General features: G+C 35.3%; 1 protein-coding gene across 2 annotated transcripts in view; it reads right to left on the reverse strand.

Annotated features, from left to right (window-relative positions):
• Positions 1-6,130: 6,130 nt before the first annotated feature.
• The window catches only part of LOC144963764 (galactose-3-O-sulfotransferase 2-like), a 29,224-nt gene continuing 9,379 nt past the window's right edge, over positions 6,131-25,975 (reverse strand). Inside the window, exons 1-2 of one of the 2 annotated variants that reach the window (XM_078897709.1) lie at positions 15,522-15,603; positions 6,131-7,531 (exon numbers count right to left, since the gene is read on the reverse strand). In XM_078897709.1, the coding sequence (XP_078753835.1) occupies positions 6,325-7,531; positions 15,522-15,556 (1,242 nt within the window). In that variant the 5' untranslated portion in view covers positions 15,557-15,603 and the 3' untranslated portion in view covers positions 6,131-6,324. Of the gene's footprint in view, positions 7,532-15,521; positions 15,604-25,975 lie in introns of those variants that run through there. The other variant, XM_078897708.1, reaches the window with a different exon arrangement.

The raw sequence follows: 25,975 nt of genomic DNA on the forward strand, positions 1-25,975 counted from the left end.
CTGTCAGTATAAATTGAAAATTGAAAAGATTGCAAAACAAATAAATTAATAAATTAATATTTATATTTTTAAAAAGTAAAAATGAGAAATAATTATATAAAATGATTATTGCTTGTTGTTATAAAGCCTAATACTGGACGGCAGAAAAGATTTTCGGTGTCTCTCTGTTTTCGTTGAAATAGAGAAAGGGCGACCACTTCTTTCTGACATAATAATTGATGGTCTTAGTGGATGATACTGGTCATTTAATATTTTAGTTATTTTATTTATACAAAATTTCTCGTATAAAAGATCTACATCGTCAACATCATTTATATAGCGTTTAATGGATTTTTTAATATTTGAATTTATTTTGTTCCTTTCCACTGCTAAGCAATTGCCTCCCCAAGCTGTTATTCTTCTTCTTCTAGGTTCCATGCCTGGTCCAGGCTTCGGATACTGCATGAATTATCTCTCTCCATTCCTCCCTGTCTCTTGCTTTTTCAAACAGCTCTTGGATTGTTAGGTTGGTGAAGCCCTTCAGTTGGTCTATGAGTGTTTTTCTTTGTCTCCCCCGGGCGCGTTTACCAGGTATTTTTCCACAACTTGCCAGGTATTCATTTTTATCTTTCCTTACTATGTGTCCGAAAAAGGATAGTTGTCGATCCGCTATTAAGGGCATTAGTTTCCTTTGTTGGTATGTTTGTTTTAGCACTTCTTCGTTCGTTTTGTGTGCAGTATACGATATTCTCTGCATCCTTCTCAAGCACCACATTTCAAAAGCTTCAATGTTCTTTTGTGTTTCTGCATTTGTAGTCCAGCTTTCGCATCCGTATAACAAGATTGGCCACACGTAGCACTTCAAGACTCAAGCTGTTATACAAAATGACAAAACACTTTCGATTACTGCTCTATAAAATAATGTGCAGAGGGTTTTATCTATTCTATACTGAGAGAGTTTTGATAAAAAATATGTACGTCTGCACATCTTATGCCTAATTATTTTCAAGTGTTCATCCCACTTGAGCCTGTCATCAATCGTTACACCAAGGTATTTGTAGTGAGGAACTCGCTGGACGAATTGGTCCTTTAATTTTAACGGTTCTATCGGTTCCTTCACTCTCCTAAAGTCAATCACTAGCTCCTTTGTCTTATGTTAAGCTCTAGGTGGTGGGCATCACATCAAGACACAAATCTATCAATTTCTTGCCTATAAGCCATTTCGTTGCCATTTGTTATGAGGCCTTGAAGAGCGGTGTCATCTGCAAACTTTATTAAAGGTACACTCAGGTTTTGACTTCTACAGTCATTCGTGTATATTGTGAATAATACAGGGGACAATACACAACCTTGAGGAGCACCAGTATTTGTAGTTATACAGGAAGATTTGTTTTGTCCTAATTGAACATGTTGTGCTCTCTCCGTAAGAAATTCGAGCACCCAAGCAATTATATACTTGTTTAAATTCAGACTAGTCAATTTTTGAACAACCAACTGAGGTTGCATTGTATTGAACGCTGAAGAAAAATCTGCAAAAAGCAATCTGCAATAGCTCCTAGCGTGATCTAGATGCCTGTAGATGTTGTTTGTAAACAGCAAAATGGCATCCTCTACGCCACGTCCTGGTTTGTAAGCAAATTGATGACTATCACTCAATGGCATAAACTGATTCCTAATTTTAACAAGAACAAGTTTTTCTAAAGATTCATGACTATTGAAGTCAGTGCAACAGGTCTGAGATCGTTCATAGTTTCAAGTTTTTCTTTTTTTGGAACAGGAATAATTTTTGAAGTTTTCCAAATTTCAGGGATCTAAACGCATTGGAGGGACCAGTTAAAAATATGTGTATAAATGGGGGAAAGCTGGTGGGCACATTCTTTTAATAGTTTTCCTTTCAATCCATCCGGCCCAGCAGCCTTCCTCTCGTTTAGCTTCGAAAATACGAATCTCGTTTCCTCTTCACTGACCTCAATAGTCATTTCATCTTCCAAAGCCCTGTCTAATTTATGTTTTTCATTTTCAATATCAAATTTGTTTGCTGTGTCGAAACGTGAATAAAATTTATTTAAAGTTTCAATTTCGATATCTTCTGATATAATCGTGGGCTTTGGATTATAGTTAACAGCAGTTTTAAGCCCCCGCCACGTGTCCCGTATATCCCCAGAAGAAAAGCATTTTTCAATTTTATTTTTGTACTTATCTCTACAACTAGATATTACCCTCTTTATCTCTTTTTGTTTTGTTTTCAGATCTTTTTTGTTTCCACTAGTATAGAGAGTTTTCTTTTGGTTCAATAAAAGTTTTAGATCTTTTGTTATCCAAGGCTTGTTGTTAGGCGATAATATTTTATTTCTTTTTTACAAGACACTAGCTGTTCACAGAATTTTAAATACTCACTCACACAGTCATTCAGCTCATCCACACTATCACATGATTCGATAAAAACATTCCAGTCAGTGCATTCAAAACAACCACGCAAATCTTCACACACACTTCCATTCCAGATCTGTACACTTTTCTTTACTGGTTTTACACGTTTAAAAACAGGGCGGTAGGTGGGGAGTAGCAAGAGCATGCAGTGGTCAGATAAACCTAATGGGGCACGGGGTAAACATTTATAACTATTTTTAATATTACACAGGAATAAATCTAATGTTTTTTTGTCCCTTGTCTCGCAGTCCACGTATTGATGAAGTCCCGGGAAAGTAAAATCGTTACATTGGTTAAAATCACCAGTGACCATCAATACGGCATCGGGTGACTTAATTTGAATGTCCTGTATTTCTTTCCTCAAAATATTTTTCGCTGTGGTGTTGTCTGATGATGGTGGAATGTAGACGTTGATGATGATGACATGAGTATATTCCCGGGGTAGACAATATGGTCGTGACCAAAAAAGGTTGTACCAACATTCCAATCATGTCAGACAAGAAAGGCAAGCCAAAATATACTAAAAAAAAGAAAATTCTGTGGAAATCGATACAGTAACAAGGTTAGAATTGTGTCAAGTGATTTAGAGAATGAGACAGTGACAGAGAATGCATGTGTACCATCGGTTTTATCAGAGACGAGAGATGAAGAACATTTTAAACAAAGTGCCACGCCCACTTCAAGTAGATCAGAGAAAAAGATTTTAGGACAGTTTGTTGATTCTGGGGAAAATAGTTCAGGAAGTAATAGTGAAATAGATGATGAAGTTACTGATAATCTCGATGAAATATCAGGAAATAGAATAATTGACATGGCTATTTTGAATGAAAATATATCATCGATGTTGAAATGTACATTTTGCTCGGGGAAAATCACGCTGAAAGAAAGCAAGCGACTTGGTCTTGGGAGTATGCTACTTTTTTCTTGTAAAAATAATTGCGCTAAACAAAATCAATTTCCAACTTGCCCCACTATAGCTAAACTACAAAATTATTCTGTCAACCGTCGAGCTGCATTAGCAATGAGGTGTGTCGGAGGCAGTAGGGCCGAGCTTCAAACTTTTTGTGGCCTAATGAATATACCACCCCCTGTTTCAACAAGCACCTATCAATTTTTAAATCAAACTTTGCAAAAATCAACAGAGAAGAGTCAAGCAGAAAGTATGACCAAAGCTGCTAAGGAAGAGTATAACATGAATGATAATAGTGACATGGCGGATGAAGGTGGGGTGAGGGACTGTGATGTGTCGGTGGATGGCTCATGGATGACCCGTCGGCATTCATCAAATATTGGTACAACTAGTGCTATTGGGTGTGTTACTGGCAAAATTCTAGACACAGAGACACACAGCAAAGGATGTAAGTCCTGTGACTATTGGGAACAAAAAGATAAGACGTCTGATGGCTACAAAAAATGGCGCGAGTCACATCGCTACTTGCTCGGTGACACATCAAGGATCATCAGGAGCGATGGACACGGATTCGGCTGTCACAATGTTCAATCGTTCAGTCGAGCTACATCAACTAAGGTATAAAAGATACATTGGAGATGGTGATACCAACAGCTTCAAAAAGGTCCATGACAGCGAGCCCTATGGTGCTGATTGTCCAGTTGAAAAGATTGAGTGTGTTGGACATGTTCAAAAACGCATGGGTACCCGTCTACGTAATCTCAAGAGAGATTTGAAAGGTAAACCCCTTTCTGATGGAAAGACAATAGGTGGCAAAGGGAGGTTAACAGATGCACAAATTGACAAGATAACCACATATTATGGAAATGCCATTCGTGGCAATAAGAACAACCTAGAAGCCATGCGAAAAGCAATTTGGGCGGTGTATTTCCACAAGCGGTCGTCAGATACCTTTGCTATCCATAATCTGTGTAACGATGAATGGTGTGGTTATAGAAAAGCAGAGGCAGCAGGAACTGTAAAGCAGTATAAACATACTAATAATCTTCCTGTTGCAATCATGGATGTAATCAAACCAATTTTCAAAAGCTTGTCTGACAATTCTCTCTTGAAAAAATGTTTAGAAGGCTACACCCAGAATGCGAATGAGAGTTGGAATGCCACAGTGTGGAAGTTATGCCCTAAAGCAAAATACCATGGCCTTACAGTAGCCAAAACTGCAGTATCAATAGCTGTGACATTATATAACGATGGGGCAACAGCATATCTGTCAATTTTTCAAAACCTAGAATTGGTACCAGGAATTTACACTAAAACATTCGTTCTCGCCAAGGATAATGTGCGGATAAAAGCATCAAGGAGAAAGGCATCAGAGGCATCTGTAGAAAGCAGAAGGGCTAAGAGAAGAGCCAGGAAAGAAAGAGATGAAGCCCAGGAGGATGGAGCATACTCCAAAGGAACCCATGATTAAATTTCCATGTAATTTACCAAATATTTTAAGATTTATGATGAATTTACGTTAAATTTTATAGCCGTGAAAAGTTTGTCGAAAATTAGGGTAAAACATGTGTTTTCCTGTGATATTTTCTTTGTTTGTAAAGATTTTCCTCTAATACATGTAGAACATAAACATAGTTATGGCATGAACTAGGATTATTGATGTTGTATTAAAACTTTTTCTTTTATAAGTCATTATGTATTGATAATTGTCGTAAAAAATTGCTGATTTTTTTACAAAAGATGAAAAAATTTATTTTAAAAAAAATATTACACATAGGCAAAAGATCCTAGTTCATGCCATATCTATGACAATGATTAGCAAGCACTGTAAGTATTAACACACTGAGAGTGATAGCAAAGAAAAAACCACAGGAAAACTTTGTACCTAATTTCAGTTGACAAATTACCTCCCTTTTTTTGAAAATAGCAACCATTCAAAAACTATTCTTGATAAATCAACAAATGATGTACCAAATGAAAATATATAATGTTTTATAGTTACTGTCCAAATTTCATTGAGATATATGCATATTTAGTGTACCAAATCCTTGTATTAGTGGTATAGGTGCGCCAAGCTAGGACTCCCCCCCTTAACATGTTAAAGATAAATATACGCTCCTTCCTTGCTTTATAAGGGCAATACATTGAGCGTTTTTTTTAAATCCGCTTTTTTATGTCCAATAAATTCTTGGAAGTCCCAATAGCTCAGTTGGTAGAGCGCTCGCATTCAGGGAAAACATTTTTTTGTCATTTATTTAAAGAGAAAGATACATTTCTTCCTTGCTTCATAGGGCAATACATTTAGTGTTTTTTTAATCAGATTGTTTTTGTGTTGATTCCATGGGTCCCGATAGCTCAGTTGGTAGAGCTTCACCTCAAAGGACCGAGTTGATCCAGGATGAAGTCTAGATTTATCCTGACCTCCTGTCCACCCAGTAGTAATAGGGTAACTGGGTCTGTTAGATCTAGTAGAAAGTACTTTGCGATAGACTATCCAAAGGTTATCAAGCAATTGTTATTGTCCGTTTCACGCTTTAGTAACCTGAATAAACTATGGTCCTAATGATAATATGGAAGAGCTTCCACATGAATTAATACCGATATCTCGTCATAAAGTCAGCAAATTTAAAACAAGTGAAAGACTTTTTATTTTGATATTTAGGATAGGTTCAATGTATTTCCCTATAAAGCAAGGAAGAAAAGTATCTTTCTCTTTAGATAGGCTTGAATTAATCACTTTGGAATTGAAGTGAAGTATTTACTTGATTAACTTGATGCAGCCTGAAGAGGAATTAGTTTTAATTCAGGTAAAAAAAATAGTTTCTCTCTCTCTCTCTCTCTCTCTCTCTCTCTCTCTCTCTCTCTCTTTCTCTCTTTCTTTCTTTCTTTCTCTCTCTCTTTCTCTCTATCTATCTATATCTCTGTCTTAATCTTTATCATTCTCTCTCTCTCTCTCTCTCTCTCTCTCTCTCTCTCTCTCTCTCTCTCTCTCTCTCTCTCTCGTTTTATTGAAATGAGAGAACACTGCCTTGTCTTTTCTGTAAAAATAATGTAAATGGCACTTCCGACATTTTTAACCATTTACATTTGTACGGAAGCAAAAATATAGAATCAGACCAGGTGCCTTCTGGAATGTTTAAAGTTGACCCTAGAGAGGAATTGTCATTACAGAACAGTTTAACTTTTTCTAGAATGTCTTCAAATTCTAACACCTCTTCATTTAAACCTTTTTCCATAGTCATACGATGTTTGAAAAGGGTGTGAAAATGATCATATAGAGATGTGTCTGCCTTAGAGAAAACGGCATGAAGTTCCCTGTACATCTTCTCCGTAACTTTCGAGGTCTTGTCTTTCTTCTGAGTATTTTTGGAAAAGTAGAGAATATCCTGGGTTGACCAATTTAAATATCTCTTCATTATAACTAACGATTCGTGAAAATAGTCGGTGATCAATACTAAATCAAATCGTTTTTCTGTCTCTTTTATGAACTGTTGAATGTAGGTTGTATCATTGAATGAATAACGCATGTCATAACCCAAGTCAACCACTTGTCGATTGTTGGTATACGAGGAATAGTCATTCGTTTCGTATTTGTGTGGGTGTTTCAAAAACTCCAGCAGAGGATCTACACCTGGAACGAGTTTTAAATAGGGAAAATCATTGCTTCTGAAGTATGTAAATGACGAGACGAACTGCTTAAATGGTTCTCTGATCGTGGTGATTTTGATTGTGTCATCGTACAAATGTTTGAAAATGAGCGGAGAATAAATTTGATGGTTGAAAACCATATCGTATTTTTGAGTCCTGGTATGGTCCGTTTCAGCGGGCAACAACAACTGGTTATTGCGAAAGGGGGGTGCGAGGTTGATGTGATGACCTTTGGGTAGAAGGGGCAACAGGTCATGGGCCCGGCTGTATTCAGCGAAAATGGAATACATTGTTGTACTTCCTGTTTTGTGTGTTTTTAAATAGTAAACATGTTGATGTGCTCGACAACATTTTTGATTTGAGTATTTTTTGCACTGTTTTTCAACTGGCTTCAGTTGACCCGATGATGATACGTCCTGAGGGAAGTTGGATGAAGGAGATGGTGATTTGTTTTCATTATTTATTGAAGACGAAACAATATACCGATTATTATGTTGAGCCACATGAGACAGAAGCAGAATAATGTTGATAAATATACCAGCCACCAGCACAAACTGTAACAACCTGGGGAAAAATGAATTAGATGAATCAAATGACAGAATACAAACTAAAGAGCTTGAGCATTTTATATAGAGCATAATCCACTTTACAAGGGGTTCCTTGTCAACAGCAACACTTAACATGTAGGACGGGTCATGTCGCCCAGTGCTGTTAAGGGCTCGGTATTCACTTTACACATGAGTACGATGAGAGAATTTGAGTAAAGAGCCTTTTCCAGGGGAGAGCGGGACTCGAACCGAGGACCTTCCGATTTGAAGGCGAGTGTCATTCTACTGGACCAATTAGCCACATAGAGTTATATCCAAGAGAAAAAATGGTCCTTCAGAGCCATATGGGGCCCAAAGCCTCACTTGGTACTTGGTTCACTCCATACCGTTCACGGATGCCATTTGCCAAAATAAAAAATCGTGACACTTTTTTCCCTCATAATAATATATAGATATGAAAATAGTTGTACGGCTATGTGGTCTAGTGGTATTGTAAGAGAGTAAGCCTATGCAAAAGGTTATCTAAGACATTTGCACTATGCAAAAGGTTATCTAAGACATTTGGTGCAAACTGTCAATTATATATCAGCAAATGGGTTTAGTGAGTACATAATGCAGGCATATCAGTTAAACTTGGTCCATGCATGATAGGTTTGGGCAGTTTTTATGTCAAAGTTACTGGACAGGTTATCATGTTGAGTACTATTTAATCAATCATTCTTAAATTGGTTTAGGGGTGTTGAAACAGGTGAAAGGGGCATTTATCAAAATAATGTTATATCATAAAAGGCGGGGTTTAACATCAATATGTAGGAATTGACGTTTCAGGTTTGATTATGATTTGGTCTTACTCTTAGGGGTTGGATTATAGACTGACAGGGAACTGTCAAAACTGCAAGGGGGCGTGGAAACAATGGAACTGTGGGTAAAATTTTGATAGGGATAAAAGAGGATGTTTCGAGGAAAACATGATTCTCATTCTACCTTTGGAATTCTGCATTCAACTTGACCATGAGCTGCACACTTTAAACCTATTGTGCTCACCATCATTTATTTGCATTTACGAACTTAGAAATATTTCACGTATATTGAAAATGGTTACTTAGGCAAACGACTTAACATTTGGATTGATTTTACGGATTTGGAATTTATGAAACTGATTGAATTATGACTATGCTATTTGATTTGGATTTGGAATTTATCATGATTTGGATTTTGAATTTATCACAAACAAATAAAACTGTAAGAAATGAAACTTGGAATCTGGACTTTTATTTGAATGTCTTGATGTTGTGCATTCAATTATCATCACCGGACCCTGAACTCTTTCGTCATTATTAACATCTACAACACGACGCAAAGGATAATACTACCATCTATGAAAAACACCACTATGCGATCATAAGCCATTACATATGTGTGCAATTACCCCACATTATATATCTAATTTGGTGTCGTGACTCAGGATTCTTATATATCTTTATTTGGAGCCGTGATACCAGGATGTAAAGATGTTATCATTCCGAACCATGGATACACAAGAAATGTATATTGTTGCGGTGTTAACATCTATTGAAGTTTTTGTGAGACTCGAATTTTGAAGTGAAAATTGTGAACAGATAGGAAAATATTTTTATTTGGAAAAGAAAATGAACATCAATTTTGAAGGTGAAGTAGTATAATTTTTTGTAATGAAATGTTGAAAAAAATTATTGAAATTATAGATGATTCCTAAAATTCTGATAAAATACGGTTTTTAAAAAAAAAAATTAAACGAAATAATATTGAAATTAAGAACCATAGATGGAACAAGAAAATATATTAAAAACTAAAAGCAATATATTATAGAACGGCAAAATAATAATAATAATAATAATAATAATAATAATAATAATAATAATAATAATAATAATAATAATAATAATAATAATAATAATAATAATAATAATGCATTGATGCTATACGTATTTTATTTAATTAAAAAGAAGAGAGGGAGAGATGAAAATAAAAATTGCAGAATTTAAATGAATATTTTAGTGCGTTTTATTTTTCAAAATAAATGAAAATGCGTTTACTTACAATCAAGCGTTTCGGAATAAATCTTCGAATATTAATTTGTACCGTTAATGGCAATGTTTTGTTAATATCAGTAACAAAGATGTGTCGATTTTTATTTCAATTTTTGTATGTTACTGTTGGAATTATATAAACAGTTGGTCCATTATTTAATGTTGTTACGTTTTATTTTATGTCAAAATGACTCAAGAAGATGATGGCAATAAAAACACGTAAATTATAAGTTTTGATAATTGAAAAATGTCTTATGGTATTTATTGTTATATTACAACATCATTGATTATATTTTTCTCCCGTCGATAGGGATGAATTGGTAGGTTGATATTGACTCTTTGAGATTCATGGGTTCATGACAAAGAGCAAAGTTTTATATCTGTTTGTATTCTTGGTAATAAATGTGTGGGTAACGCAGCCAAGTAATCGACAACAGAGCTAATTATATATTTGTAATGAGAAATGGCGTTATAATAGATTACATGAGACATTTTGATTTTATCACCGAAAATTAAGTTGAGTCACTATGAGTCAATCGTTGTTTTGTTTAGTTTTGTTTTGAAACGCGTTTCATCGTGATTTTTAAAAGGAGACAGATTCTCATAATAACGGAATAACGGACTTTTGGTTTAAAGTCGGAGAACAAATAAAATGCCGGAGTATTCATTATTATGAAAGACTGATGTCTTGTAATGGGAGTTAAAATGTTATTACAGAAGAATAACAAAATATTGAAAATGCATTATCATGTCATGTGAGCTGATAATATTTGTGACACAAGTGGTTAACTTGTTAAGAATCAGCGAATTATAAGTAACCCATATGGTAAAATGCTGTAAATGCATATTGGGTAAATAAGCGCAGTGATGTAAGACGCGGTAATTAAAGTGCACACGATTTAAATTACGAGACGCAGGAATGAGGCGTTCGGGAATATTTTATTTTGCGTGTGATTAAAGCGCATGGTTTAACATTATGGAATAACACAGAAGGCGGAGAATTTTTATAAATACGAGGCGCGTGGTTAAAGCGCACACAATTATCAATGCTATATTAAGAGGCGCGAGATAACGTCGCAATGAGTTATATGAATATTTTTATAAGCCGAGGGCAAAGGCGCGAAATATTGAATTTTTATTGACCAGAGTGTATATCGTTTCTGCAAATATTTTGATTACCATATTTTTCTCCTATAGATTCGCTGTTGTAATTGTAATCAATATTTACTGCGTGGTTTGAATTTAACATTTATATCATAAAATTTGTAACTGAGTTGAAGAAGAAGTTATGTTCAATTGTCAAATCTTAAGTGTGTAATCATTCGGCAATCAGTTGAAATGGTAGGAAGTGCTACGATAACATAAACAAAATCATATTTCATTAAATTAGGGATTTTCTAAGGGGAATAATTCGAGTTAATCAAAGGCAGAAGTAGTGTTTGCACTTAAACATGATACAGTCATCACGAAAGAGGACACTTGCAACCATCAGTCATAACGGGAACGCTGATGACAACGACAGAGGCAACTCAAACACAGCCACAACAGAGGTCGGGAAATGTCCTAATCCCTTTGGTCTATCCACGAATACCTTGAAATGGAGTAAGCATCTCGACAAAACACTACGTCATTGATACGTCCAGAATCAACACAATCTACAGACTACAAACTACACAGCAACCTCAATTACATCGTACCTTTCAACTTATACAAACTTGACAGAATTCATAAAATAATATCTGTATCAACACAGATTTCTTCCATGAACCTTTTTATATTTACATTCTTTATTGAACAATTGGATTACTTGTATTTACTTCTACGACAACAGTACCCAACGATGTACGATGTCAATAATTACATAAACGTTCAAGATACGATTGTTTTTACAAAATGATGTCCAATTGTGAACAATACTACTTCCTTCATATACAGTGGTGAGCGTATTCAAATTTAAACTTATGTCAATATACAAGTGTGCAGCACCCATATCTACAACTTATAAACATTGAATATTATAATAACGCCTGTCTTAGTATCATTGTAAAAGATAAAGGCTATATATGTATATAAGACAATGCAGGAAAAGTATCGCAAAACGCCACATGAGCGATTTCCTTGGATTCATTATCGTATGATATTCAACAACCTGCGTTAAATAACGAAAATATTGTTGACCTTATTCGACCCTACTACATACACTACTAGACTACGTTATTGTTACATCATCTACCTGGTGTTTGGACTCACGTCACCCACCGGTACTCTACAGATTACATCATCTACCTGGTGTTTGGACTCGCGTCACCCACCGGTACTCTACAGATTACATCATCTACCTGGTGTGGACTCACATGCCACCTCATCAAAACTCGATCAACAAACACAGACAATTACAACACACGACCTCTGTCGACTACTACACACGAACTCTTTGTCAACACATGGCTGAGTTCACAACTTTCTTTTGACTTGCTGGATAAGTCAAACTTCATTTAAATTCAAGATCTCGCACACAGTTAATCTTGAATTTTTACAATTTCATCTACAATGAGATTCAACGTTTACACAAGACAACCACAAATATCTACGAGGAGAATCGACCCAGATGCCGGAGATGAATGGATTACAGCGACGTCACAAAACCAAGAAACAACCCAACAGGTTAAGCATACGTTTGCTACCTGTAGAGTCTTTTTTCGTCCCAATTCAAAAGACTCGAACAAATACAACACACTACTTGCAAAAGTTGGTCACTTTAGTAACAGCCCACAATCACATACTATTTTAGATTTTACTTATTTAGTTATTTACACTGTACTAAATATGAACAAGTCGGACAGACTAATGTCTGATTATTTATTAAACACTAAATATTTGAATGTGAAGACATTATGGTGATAATTCGAAGACATTTACAGAGGAAAAAGTTTTTAATTAATTAACAATAATTAAATTGAATTTATGACACTTGGGCTATGCAGTGACCACAACACACACAACAATGCAACACGTAGACTAGATACAATCACCTCAACTCTTATAGTTGATATATTTTTTTCATTACATGAAAACTCATTCTAAAATGGAGACAATGACTTAATTAACAATTACTGACAATTTTTACAGGATGACCATTCTCAAAACGAACGGATTACTGAGAAATGTTACCTCTGATGGATGACCATAAAGTACATTTTGACTTCAAACTACACCCTGATGATTTAAAAAGCTAAAAAATTGAAACATCAACAATGAACAATGAATGATAATAACTTCAACTTGAATTTTAAAATGATGATAATGCTATTATTATGATTTATTTTTAAATATTTTTTATTACTAATTGAAATATAATTCTTCGTATTTGAATCTAGATGTCTATAAAACATTATTTGTACCACATATTATAAGTTGGAATTAATGTAATAATGTTGTTTAAATGGAATCATACAATATAAGGGAATGTCAAAGGTATTGGTTTTGAGATGACAGTAAATGAGTAAACATACATGGAAGCTGAGATTATCACCCATGTCGTATAGAGTTGAATTTGAGATTGAGTAAGACAACGTGAGTATATCACAAATGGAAATTGAACCATTCTTTTTCAAGCAAGAATATGGATATATGATTAAATATGACGGGAATTAACACTTGTATTGCTATGAAGATGGAATTTAAGATGAAAAGATAATTTTTCTTTGAACTTTTAATTACTTGATATCTTGCTGTCGATGTTGTAATGCCTTAAAAAGTATAATCGATAAATATATAAATGTTTAATCAACTTTCGTATTGGTAAATTTAAATTTTAATCACTTTTAAATGATAGATACCTTACTGTTGATGTTGTAATTTGAGAGAAAAAAAGAATCTATAATCGATATATATCTATTTAGATGTTGTAATCAAATTTGATGTTTGTGAATTTATCAATGTTGTAATACTATAAAACCTATAATCGATATATATGAATGTTGTAATCAACTTTGGTGTTTTAGAATTTAAAGTTTAAAGTTTTTTTAAATATTAAACTGGTATAAGTATTTATCATTATTTTTAAAATAGACTATTTCTTACATTTGTTTATTACATTTTAATTCGACATTACATATATATTTAATCTCTTACTGTTTTTTTTAATTGAAATTGTTTTAAGTCAATTTAAATTCTAAGAAAGGGGCGTATGTAAGAGAGTAAGCCTATGCAAAAGGTTATCTAAGACATTTGCACTATGCAAAAGGTTATCTAAGACATTTGGTGCAAACTGTCAATTATATATCAGCAAATGGGTTTAGTGAGTACATAATGCAGGCATATCAGTTAAACTTGGTCCATGCATGATAGGTTTGGGCAGTTTTTATGTCAAAGTTACTGGACAGGTTATCATGTTGAGTACTATTTAATCAATCATTCTTAAATTGGTTTAGGGGTGTTGAAACAGGTGAAAGGGGCATTTATCAAAATAATGTTATATCATAAAAGGCGGGGTTTAACATCAATATGTAGGAATTGACGTTTCAGGTTTGATTATGATTTGGTCTTACTCTTAGGGGTTGGATTATAGACTGACAGGGAACTGTCAAAACTGCAAGGGGCGTGGAAACAATGGAACTGTGGGTAAAATTTTGATAGGGATAAAAGAGGATGTTTCGAGGAAAACATGATTCTCATTCTACCTTTGGAATTCTGCATTCAACTTGACCATGAGCTGCACACTTTAAACCTATTGTGCTCACCATCATTTATTTGCATTTACGAACTTAGAAATATTTCACGTATATTGAAAATGGTTACTTAGGCAAACGACTTAACATTTGGATTGATTTTACGGATTTGGAATTTATGAAACTGATTGAATTATGACTATGCTATTTGATTTGGATTTGGAATTTATCATGATTTGGATTTTGAATTTATCACAAACAAATAAAACTGTAAGAAATGAAACTTGGAATCTGGACTTTTATTTGAATGTCTTGATGTTGTGCATTCAATTATCATCACCGGACCCTGAACTCTTTCGTCATTATTAACATCTACAACACGACGCAAAGGATAATACTACCATCTATGAAAAACACCACTATGCGATCATAAGCCATTACATATGTGTGCAATTACCCCACAGTATGACACTCGCTTTTGGATCGGAAAGTCCTGGGTTAGAGCCTCGCTCAGCGCATTGTTGAATACTTGGAAAAGGCTCTTTACTCACACTCTCACCGTACTCATGTGGAAAATTGTAAGTTAGCTTACAGCAAGTGAGTTTAATGAGTTCACAATTTTTGTATATCTGGTCATTATATTGAGTACTAGAAAATTACTTTCTTTGATCGGTATTACTTGTTATTTCGGGATAAAATCATTAAGTTATAGTTGGTATTTATCATCTAGGCGTACAATATTATTTGGGCGTACGGCTTATTTAGGCGTACGACCTTTGATTATTTAGGCGTAAAAACTGACCTTTGGTGAAAGGAATTGTAGGACAGTTTATAATAGGATATAAAACAGTGTTTCTGATCAAACGGGGATCATTCTACCTTTTGATTCTATTCTAGATTATTCTGCACTTTACTTGACTATGAGCTGCACTTTTCTAGTCTGCTGCAAGTTTTAACATCCAACTAACAATCTTTATTTTACGGACTTAGAAATATTATACGTATATTGAAAATGGTTACTTAGGCAAAATGACTACATTTGGATTGATTTTAAGGATTTGGAATTTATGAAACTTATTGAACTATGACCATGCTATTTGATTTGGATTTGGAATTTATCACAACAAATAAAACTGTAAGAAATGAAACTTGAAACCTGGATTTTTATTTGAATGTCTTGATGTTGTACATTCAATTATCATCATTGGCCCCTGAACTCTTTAGTCAATATTAACATCTACAACACAATGCAAAGGAATATCATTACCATCTATCAAAAACCACTATACGATCATAAGCCATTGCCAAGGAGGGCTTTAGAAAGGAGGCTCGCCTTGGATTTTCAGCCCCCGCTAGTGGGGGCCATTGGTTGGATAACAATTTCAAGCAAAACTACCGCTTTTCTGCCTTGGTACAATTTCCTTGAATGCGCAATAATTGATTCTGTTCTTATAATTTCGGTACTTTATAATAAATTGGTTGATTGGCGACCATAAGTTTTAAATAATATTTCTTATGACTTGAATGATATGAAAATATACAAAAAGTAGTGAACTATCAAAAATTTCACAGGGAAGTATGAACTATTTTTCTATGACGCCCTCTTACAAACTGAGTGATTGGGTTTGTTATCTTTTTTGAAATCGAAAGTATGAATCTGATTTCAATACCTTTTAATAACTATGGCTAATTTATCGAACCAGAATCTTTGAAAAGTGGTAAGTACCAATAATAATTGCGTAATAATTATTTAAGACATGTTTAGAATTATCAACTGTAGTTTCTGCAGACGATAGTTGGGCCCATTGTCGTGCTTGTTCTGTCGAGTCGCACAGATAATCAGAATCAGACTCCGCCTGATTCGGAATCCGAATCGGATTACTTTTCCTTATTTTATTATGAATTATGGCCTGCGGCTTTATATTTATATATTTTTTCTATATGGTTAACTGACAAATATTGACTTTATTGTTTCAGTCTAGTGTATAAGTCAAGAGGGCCCCTTTGCTCGTCACGTCAACTTCACAACTTTATCTTGAACAGTCCTTTCTATTTCTACTATCTAGAAGTTGCTAGTTAGTGGGTCTGATATTACCATATCAATATCATATTCATATATGATGGAACTTGGACTCTGACTCTGAATATATAGTTATGCCCATTACATGGATTTGTGTTGCTGATATGACTGTCAATCGTATGAGACTAGTAACTAAGACTCTTAATATATATAGTTTTGCCTCATTGATCTGAGATGTTACTGTTGTTACAGTTACAGTTACACTCACTCACTCTATTACTATTACTATTATCTCTGTGACTATGGAAAGGAATTATGGATCTGATCTACTCCATTGACTGAAAGGAATGAACTATTAGTCTGAATATATAGTTTTGTCTCATTGATCTAAGATGAGACTCTATTAAACAACTCTATGACTATGGAAGGGAACTATGGATCTGATTCTGATGCTACTCATTGACTGTACTGTAAGGAATGAACTATAGTAGTCAGATGTTTTATGAATGGCGCATGTTTTTCTAGTTTTTCTAAGATGTCCCTCTATCAAAAGTTGCAACACTTTGTGTCAATCACAAAAAAAAGATTTCTTCTTCACGACCTATAAAAAGCCACTTTAAAACCGCTGTCATACAATTAGAGATTTTACACTGCTAAATATTTACACAGTTTCGCACCACAAAGTAAGAGATGACTTCATCGTTTTTTAAAAAAAATCTTGTGACACAGTAGTTCCGGCTAGTGGTTAGGAGTTCACATCATACTATTACAAAAATTACTATTTTCCGAATAAAAGCAAAACACATTATAAAGTAACAACTTATGTAGTTTGCATCCAATTTTGACTTTATAATTTATTGCTTTTTATTTACATCACGTCGCAATTACCGAAGACTGATATGAATCTCTAGTTTTAACTTATTTGATTCAATAATCAAAATTGTCAAATTAACATTGAATGTTTATATTTAACTTTGAAAAATTGTATCTATGCATGACCGATTCACACAGCATTTAAAGTTTTCTTTTAAACCTATAGGCTCTTAAACAATACGATATGATACGGAATCTCTATCGGTTCCTTTCTCGTAAAGCTGCGAAAAGAAGTCTACGTGTATCTATCGATACGCCATTAAAGAGGACATCTATGGAATTGGAATTTCACAATCAACTCTGAGTTTTGCATGTTATTGTTGTTACGTTGTTGTTGAACACAAGCACATTTTGTGGAAACACTGTATCATAAATTGATGAATTTCTACTTTTGACTGGTCTACATTAAATTTATGTAATCCTCTTTGGCATAAATACCAAGCTATTTCTCTAAACTTTGAACTCAAAATAATGTTGAAAGTGCGTAATGTTCACTTTTATTTGTATTCATCAAACACGTATATTGATTGTTATAAAATGTAAACTTGTCTGTCGTTCCTTCATATTCAGATTCTGTACGAACATCATATAAGTTTCAATTAACTGAACATTCCATTTTAACAAATTCTTTCAAAATGGATAAGCGGAAAATCATAATTTCGACACTATAAATCATTTTTGAGTTCAGATCCTCACCCGTTATCGATTTTAATATAGCTGTAATAAGCGAAATACTTTCCTATTGTTTTTTTTAAAGTCGTGATAAAACATTTTTATTAAGACAAAATGATCCAGAGTTTCATACAATTTTTTGCAGCTGTACATCGTGAACAGCTAGCTGAGAAAAAGAAGAAAAAGACGCGCCCCTTATGAAAAATCCGACTATTGTACTCTGAATATATATTGATCTGATATGTTACTTTATTAATTAACTCTATGAATATGGAATGGAATGGAACTATGAATTTGATGCTACTCCATTGACTATATTGAATGAACCAGTACTCTGAATGTTTTTCCTCACATGAACTTTTGCCTCTTGTGGGTCTGATGTTCATGGACGTGATTTGTTAGCAATTTCAAGATGGGGAAAATTGTGGTGTTGCGAATTACAATGGTAACTACAATAAAGCCAACAAATGTTGTGTGTTCAGATTGCCTATAAAGAGGAACCAGACCGGTAAACATGGTTAAACAAATCCCTGCTCGTGATGATATTGAGCCACATCCGACAAAATTTGTTATTTGTGAAAGACATTGGTCTGCAGGTGTTCCAATGAAAATTCTACCTGGCAGACCGATCGTCCCTTATAGGGATGAAATAGTGTTCAAAAAATTAATAAATTCGAGAGATCCTAATTACAACTACTATGTAGTGCATCCCTTAGTAGATATTTTGGTATTCATATTTTTCTTGGGAACATCCTCCGCAGATTACCTCCCTTTGTTGATATTGTACATCTCCTTTCCCCTTCATCTAATTGTTCATCCTCTTCCTCATAATCACATTACATGTACATTCATTAATCAAGCTTCTAAAGAAATCATCCTGAATCAATCACTATAAGGTCAGTTTTTAGAATATCTAACTACTCATCCTTTCCGCTTCTTGGCTACTCCTATTCACTGCTGATAATAATAATCATTAAATATTTTTTGGACCCAGAATTCACAATCACTCTCTAAAAAGGTAGATCTTGCCATATAATGCCCCTGCTGTTATTTTGGTGTAAATTTTCTATATTTTTTGTTGGCCCCACTAGCGTTGCCTGAAGATTCCATATGATTGTCCTTTCAGTATAGTTGTCCTTGGCCACTGCATAATATGTGTGCAACGAATGAACTTTTATAGTCTGGATAATACAACAGTTAAGTGAGAATTACTCATACACGCGGATGGCAAAAAAAAAAAAAACAATAGATAGTATGCAGATGACGTCACTCAGGCCTTTGTTATTGTTTTTGCCATCCGCGTTTGTGAGTTGTTCTCACTAAACTGTATTAACCAGACTATAAAAGTTCATGGTTACACAGGGTTTGTGTGTTGGTGCGTTATACTTCCGGATGGCAATGTTGTGAACTCCTTGGCCAAGCGCATTCTATCTATAGCAAAGACCTGAGGGACGTCATCTTCGATCTATCTATAGTTAGTTCGAAGATGACGTCACTCAGGTCTTTGTTATTGTTTCCTTCCATCCGCGTTTATGAGTAATGCTCACTGAACTGTATTAACCTGACTATAAACGTTCATGGATACACACAGGTTTGTGTGTTGGACAATATACTTCCGGATGGCAATGTTATGAGCTTCTTAGCCAAGCGCATACTATCTATATAGTAGTATGAAGTTGACGTCACTAGGGTCTTTGTTGTTGTTTTTGCCATCCGCGTTTATGAGTAACTGTATTATCCGGACTATAAAAGTTCATGGTTACACAGAGTTTTGTGTGTTGGTCCGTTATACTTCCGGATGACAATGTCGTGATCTTCTTAGCCAAGCGCATTCTATCAATAACGGACCAACACACAAAACTATGTGTAACCCTGAACGTTTATAGTCTGGTTAATACAGTTTAGTGAGAATTACTGTGTATAGATAAAATGCGCTTGGCCAAGGAGTTCACAACATTGCCATCCGGAAGTATAACCGACCAACACACAAACTCTGTGTAATCATGAACTTTTATAGTCTGGTTAATACAGTTTAGTGAGAACAACTCACAAACGCGGATGGCAAAATCAATAACAAAGGCCTGAGTGACGTCATCTCTTCGAACTATCTATTGCCTTATATGCGTCATAACTCATCCTATACGTTAAGTGTTGCTATTGGCTGGGAATGCCTTGTAAAGCGCTTTGAGCATGTTTAGTGGATGTTGCCCCCCAAAAATCCCAAGTTTTCACCTCTTCTCATTTTTATAGGGAAAAAGCATGAGACCAATTAATATGATTCATCCATAATACATTTCTTTTTTCACGCTGAACGAAAGATAAGGCGAATCTTCTCTACAGCCGAGCACCAACATACTGAAAAATTCAACATTGGTGGGAAAATACCATTGACAAATGTAGATGAATTGGGAAAATAACATTGATAAGAGAATTCTACGTACTCTGGAAAAACCCATATTTAAAAATTTGAACCAAAAAACTCGTCCTTCAAATATCGACCGACTTAAATGACCCTCATCTTGGCAAAAACTCACAAACCTGGGACTTCGCGAAGTCCCAGGTTTGAGAGTTTTTACGAAGATGAGGGTCATTTAAATCGATCGATATTTGAAGGACGAGTTTTCTGGCCAAATTTCTAAATATGGGTTTTTCCAAAGTACGGCAGAACTGGTTGCGTGGGCGAATAGGGTGTAAGACTGCTATCTAATTATCTGTGAATATTGAGTAGCTAGGTAATTGTAATTAAATTCAGGGGCAAGAGGACGAGAAGAGGGAGAGAGGTGGGGGGGGGGAGAATAAAGAAAGAAAGAAAGAGAACGAGAGAGGAAGAGAGAGAGAGAAAGAGAGAGAGAGAAAGAAAGAGAGAGAGAGAGAGAGAGAGAGAGAGAGAGAGAGAGAGAGAGAGAGAGAGAGAGAGAGAAGAGGAGGATATTTGAAAAAGAGTGTTTGATGAATGAGGGAATCAGAATAAGCAAGAGAGAGAGAGAGAGAGAGAGAGAGAGAGAGAGGGGGGGGGGGTAAAGGTGAGGTTAAGGAAGGATAGGAGGAAGATGAGGATATTTGCCAAAGAATGTTTGAGGAGTGAGGGAATTCGCATGAGAGAGAGAGAGAGAGAGAGAGAGAGAGAGAGAGAGAGAGAGGGAGGGAGAGAGAGAGAGAAAAGTGTGGGGTGGAGGAAGGATAGGAAGAAGAGGAGGATATATTTCAAGAAGAAGGTTTGAGGAGGGACAAAATTAGAGTTAGCAAGAGAGAGAGAGAGAGAGAGAGAGAGAGAGAGAGAGAGAGAGAGAGAGAGAGAGAGAGAGAGAGAGAGAGAGAGCGGAGAGAGAGAGAGCGGAGAGAGAGAGAAAGAAAGAAAGATTGAAAGAGATAGAGAGAGAGAGAGAGAGAGAGAGAGAGAGAGAGAGAGAGAGAGAGAGAAGATGCCTGAAGCCTGGGATCGTGAAAATACTAACGAAAGATTGAAAATGGAGAGGCTTCGGATGGGAACAATACAGACAATGGATGTTTTGGGGACAAACCCTTCGTCAGCACAACAATAAACAAATTAACGTGGGAAAAACAAATTAAATAAAATGCAAAATGACTTGTATCGCACCATTGAGTATAAACGATACAAGTCGTATTGCATTTTATTTTATTAGTGACGAAGCAAAACAATCACTGGAAGCACACACGACGCTAAAGAGAAAGAACTAAAAATCGAAATTAAACAAGAAAAGGAAGCGTAAAAACAAAAAAATGGAATAAACCTAAAATCGGGAAACTCCATGAAAGCATGGGAAATGATTCGGGAAATGGGAGGGGCAGGACCAAAGAAAACCCGACTCCCATCCGGGAATACAAACATAGATGTTGACGAACTCAACAATGTTTACTGCCGCCACTGCCAACATTAAACATGGGATCAACCTCAACAATCATCAGAAAGCCACCACCAGAACTAGAAGAAACATTTATGGGAGAATTGTTTAAACGTGGTAAGGAATGGAGAGCACCCGGTCCAACAACATACACGGTTTCATATTGAAATACTCCCACATCCAACTGGCGATGCCTTTCACACACATGTTCCAACACTCCATCGACAAACAGTCCTTACCAGTGCTGTGGAAAACGTCCGTGGTCGTGCCTGTACCGAAGAAGCGCTGTCCGGTGCCGCTCAGCGACTACTGACCGGTTGCCCTAACATAAATTATTGTGATGAAATGCTTGAAAAAAATAATCAAATGTGAGCTTCTCCAGACAGTATACGACTCGAAAATACTGGATCAATACCAATTCGCATACCAGCATTCACTCAGCGTGGAAGATACGTTACTGGCGTTAATGGACGCAGCGTGAGAACATCTCGACAAGAAGTCAACAAATGTGGCGAGGATTCTGTATGTAGACTTCTCATCAGCTTTTAACGCGATGAACACGCCATGCTGCTGACGAAAGTATGTGCCCTGGATACACCAGACTACCTGATTGGTTGGTTCAGGAGTTTTCTAACACAGAGACCACAGTGGGTAAAGATGAATGACAATGTCTCTGGTATGAAACATCTCTCAAATGGCTGTCCTCAGGGCTGCGAAAGCTCCCCAACTCTCTACATGCTATACGCAAATGATTGTAGAGCTTCATTTGAAAACTGCCAGGTAATCAAATATGCAATACTAGGTTTCATAAAAGAAAAGGGATCTGAAACAAAATATTTTAATCGGGTAAATAAATTTGTTGATTGGTGCCGGTACAATTTTCTTGAAATTAGTACCTCAAAAGCTAAAGAACAATTTTTTACAAACAAAAGAAAATACGAACAAATGAAACCTGTTAAAATAGGAAATGTTGATGTAGAAATTGTTAATGATTTTAAATACTTGGGCATAACGCTTATTCACTATTTGAATTTCAAATATCATATCGACACTATGTGTAATTAACTAACACAAAGAATGTATAATCTGAGAAAATTAGGATCCTCTGATGTAAGCAAAAAGACTAAGCTGCAAATTTACATCTCCCTCATTATGAGCGTTACTACATTTGGCATTACAGTGTGGCATGGTGGATGTGGGGTGAGAGAAAAGGCAAAGATATATACAGTTATTAAAGAATCAGGTAATATAATAAAATTCTCCCCTGGATGGTGTTGATCATTTGTATCAAAAATATCTAATCAAACAAGCTTTTCCTATCATTAATAACAAAAACCATGGACTGCATCAAGAATTTAAAATGCTCCCATCAGGTAGAAGGTATGCTCTCGCACACTGCAGACCCAACAAATACAAAAAGACGTTTGTTCCTTCTGCAATTAAACCAGTCAATGCTGCATAAGTTACAATAGAAGAAGAGAAAGAGAGAGAGAGTGAGAGAGAGAGAGAGAGAGAGAGAGAGAGAGAGAAAGAGGGGGGGATGGATGGAGGAAGATAGATAGATAGATAGATAGATAGATAGATATTATTGTAATATTTACCTCGATGTTGGAGCAAGTCTACATCGATGTTTCTGGCCTTACGGCCATCGTCAGGATTGTTTGTTACAACTCAAACCCAATAGCAAACAGTCCTGGCGATGGCCGTCAGGCCTGAAACATCGATGTTGACTAACTCCACCATCGTGGTAAATATTACAATAATAATTTGCTCCATTGTTACATGTCGAGCACTATTCGCACCATGCTTGTATTTAACACGAACGATTCAATAGAGAGAGAGAGAGAGAGAGAGAGAGAGAGAGAGAGAGAGAGAGAGAGAGAGAGAGAGAGATTAAGCTGTATGAATTTATGTGTACGCTTCTGTGAGTGTGTTACTAATTTTAAAGAGTGTTTGGGACCCATAATAATCTAAAATGTAAATTTGATGTGGAAATCTCATTATGTGCAACTTTACTGTAACGTTAATGCACTGTATATACATATACTGTATATATATATATATATATATATATATATATATATATATATATATATATATATATACACTAGTAAAAAGCCCGCAATTTCGCGGGGAAAGAACTATTTTCATTCGATATTGTACTATCCATCATTTAATATGATTCAATGACTTACGCTTACTTAAGTCTTAGTTATATAGATTCTAGCATAGAGAATGACAGTAACAGTAACGTACAGGTGGGGAAGCGAGCAGTACCGATGTACCTAGATCAACTGCGAAAATAAACCTGAAGTAGCAGACGTGATCAGAGTTGAAAGACGATCCTGGGATCGACAACTTACCTTACAGTGCAGTAATTTAATCTGGTGATCATGTTTTGATTGTTGATTGGTAAAATTGAGAGTTTGCCTATAATTCAAAACTAAGTAATATACACTGATCTATACATACATGGAAGAAAATAGGTGTTTTGACCACTTTAATCCTGAGGTCAAATGAAAATCTGAAGCAGACGCGAACAGTATCAATCCAGTGGTACTCCACCATAATAATAATAATATGTCTACTTTTGGTTTGTTCGGGGCTAGAAGCTAGACAGATACAATTGACAGTTTGCCGATAACGTTTAACTAAATATTTCCCAGGGCAATAATCACATCGATGGCATAAAAACGACAGTAATATTAGCAGTAATATTAGTTGATGTTGTTAATCGGTGAAAATTGTTTTATATTTCTGTAAATCCGAATATCTTAATGTGATCAAGTGAATAATATCATTATGAATGCCACGATTTGCTGAAAAAAGCCAATCGAACAGTTCCCAGCAGGAATTTCTCCACTTGATGTTTATACTGGACAGATAGAGTTGATGGTGTGGCCATAAGTTAAGCCTGGGTATTATCCACCCGAAACCATCACATTGAAAGCATCAAAGGGGCAATAATAATACCTGATGTCATAAAGAGATGAAAACTGTTGAAAACTTAGTGTAGATCTGAAATCCTTAAAGTAATTAAGTGAATACGTTATTTCGAATGCAACGATTTGCGTAAAAACGCCAAACTGACAACTTTTGCAGAGATCGGTTGTTTTTGAGAGTTTTAGTGTCGTCGGTACAATTTTTATGAGATCTGTTTGACTCAACGAACTTTCAAACTGACCTTAAATTATAAAAGGAAATCAAGTTATCTGTTTATCTATCTGTAAAAAATACATTTCTAATTTTCAAATCTTTCAGTAGAGTTGTGCGCTGTATAATTTTTTTTATTGACTCAAATAGCACAATGTTCTCCATAAGGTTTTATTTTTTAAAGAAATATATATATATATATATATATATATATATATATATATATATATATATATATATATATATATATATATATATATGTGTGTGTGTGTGTGTGTGTGTGTGTGTGTATCACTTCTGAAATAAATGTGAAAGAACATGATGACAGGAACTGGGTGCGTGCGTGTGTGTGTGTGTATGTGTGTATGTGTGTGTGTGAGAGAGAGAGAGAGAGAGAGAGAGAGAGAGAGAGAGAGAGAGAGAGAGAGAGAGAGAGAACAAGGGGAAATAGTTTATATGTGTGTTTATGTGCGTGTGTGTGTGTGTGTGTGTGTGTGTGTGTGTGTTTGTTTACACGCATTCATGTTATTATGACTTTAGAGAGTAGGATTAGGACTCAAAATATATTTAGAGTTTATTAACGTATTAATAGATAGTATGCACATGGCTAAGAAGCGTACAACATTGCCATCCGGAACAAAACTATGTGTAACCATGAACGTCTATAGTCGGGTTGATGCAATTTAGTGAGAATTACTCATAAACGCGGATGGCAAAAACAATAATAAAGACCTGAGTGACGTCATCTTCGTTCTATCTATATTTGTAGCTTTGTTGCATATATAGAGAAATTGGAGTAACTCGGCTTCAAAGAATTGTTTATGGCGGCCGCTTTTTATGAATGGTTCTCACTGAATTCTAGCGGTCGGACTTTGGGCGTTCCGGGTTGCTTTTTTGTTGTTATTGTTTTGTTTTGTTTGTTTTTGTTTGCTCATTCTGCCCATGCCAGCTTGTTGTTGGTTTCAGTTTCTAAATAGGATTCAACAGTCGTGAAGTCAATTCCCTCGTCGAGACGGAAAGTAACGTAGTAACTGGCTCTAAACTATCGGAACAATGGCGGAAGCCCTTATGAAATACTTCTCCGACGATCATATAAGTGTATCCAGAGGAGAAAAACAGTATAAATCTGATCATATTTTG

Source organism: Berghia stephanieae, chromosome 2 (genome assembly GCF_034508935.2).
Source record: "Berghia stephanieae isolate SIO BIC M18660-M18661 chromosome 2, UCSD_Bste_1.3, whole genome shotgun sequence".
NCBI classification, from domain to species: Eukaryota; Metazoa; Mollusca; class Gastropoda; order Nudibranchia; family Aeolidiidae; genus Berghia; species Berghia stephanieae.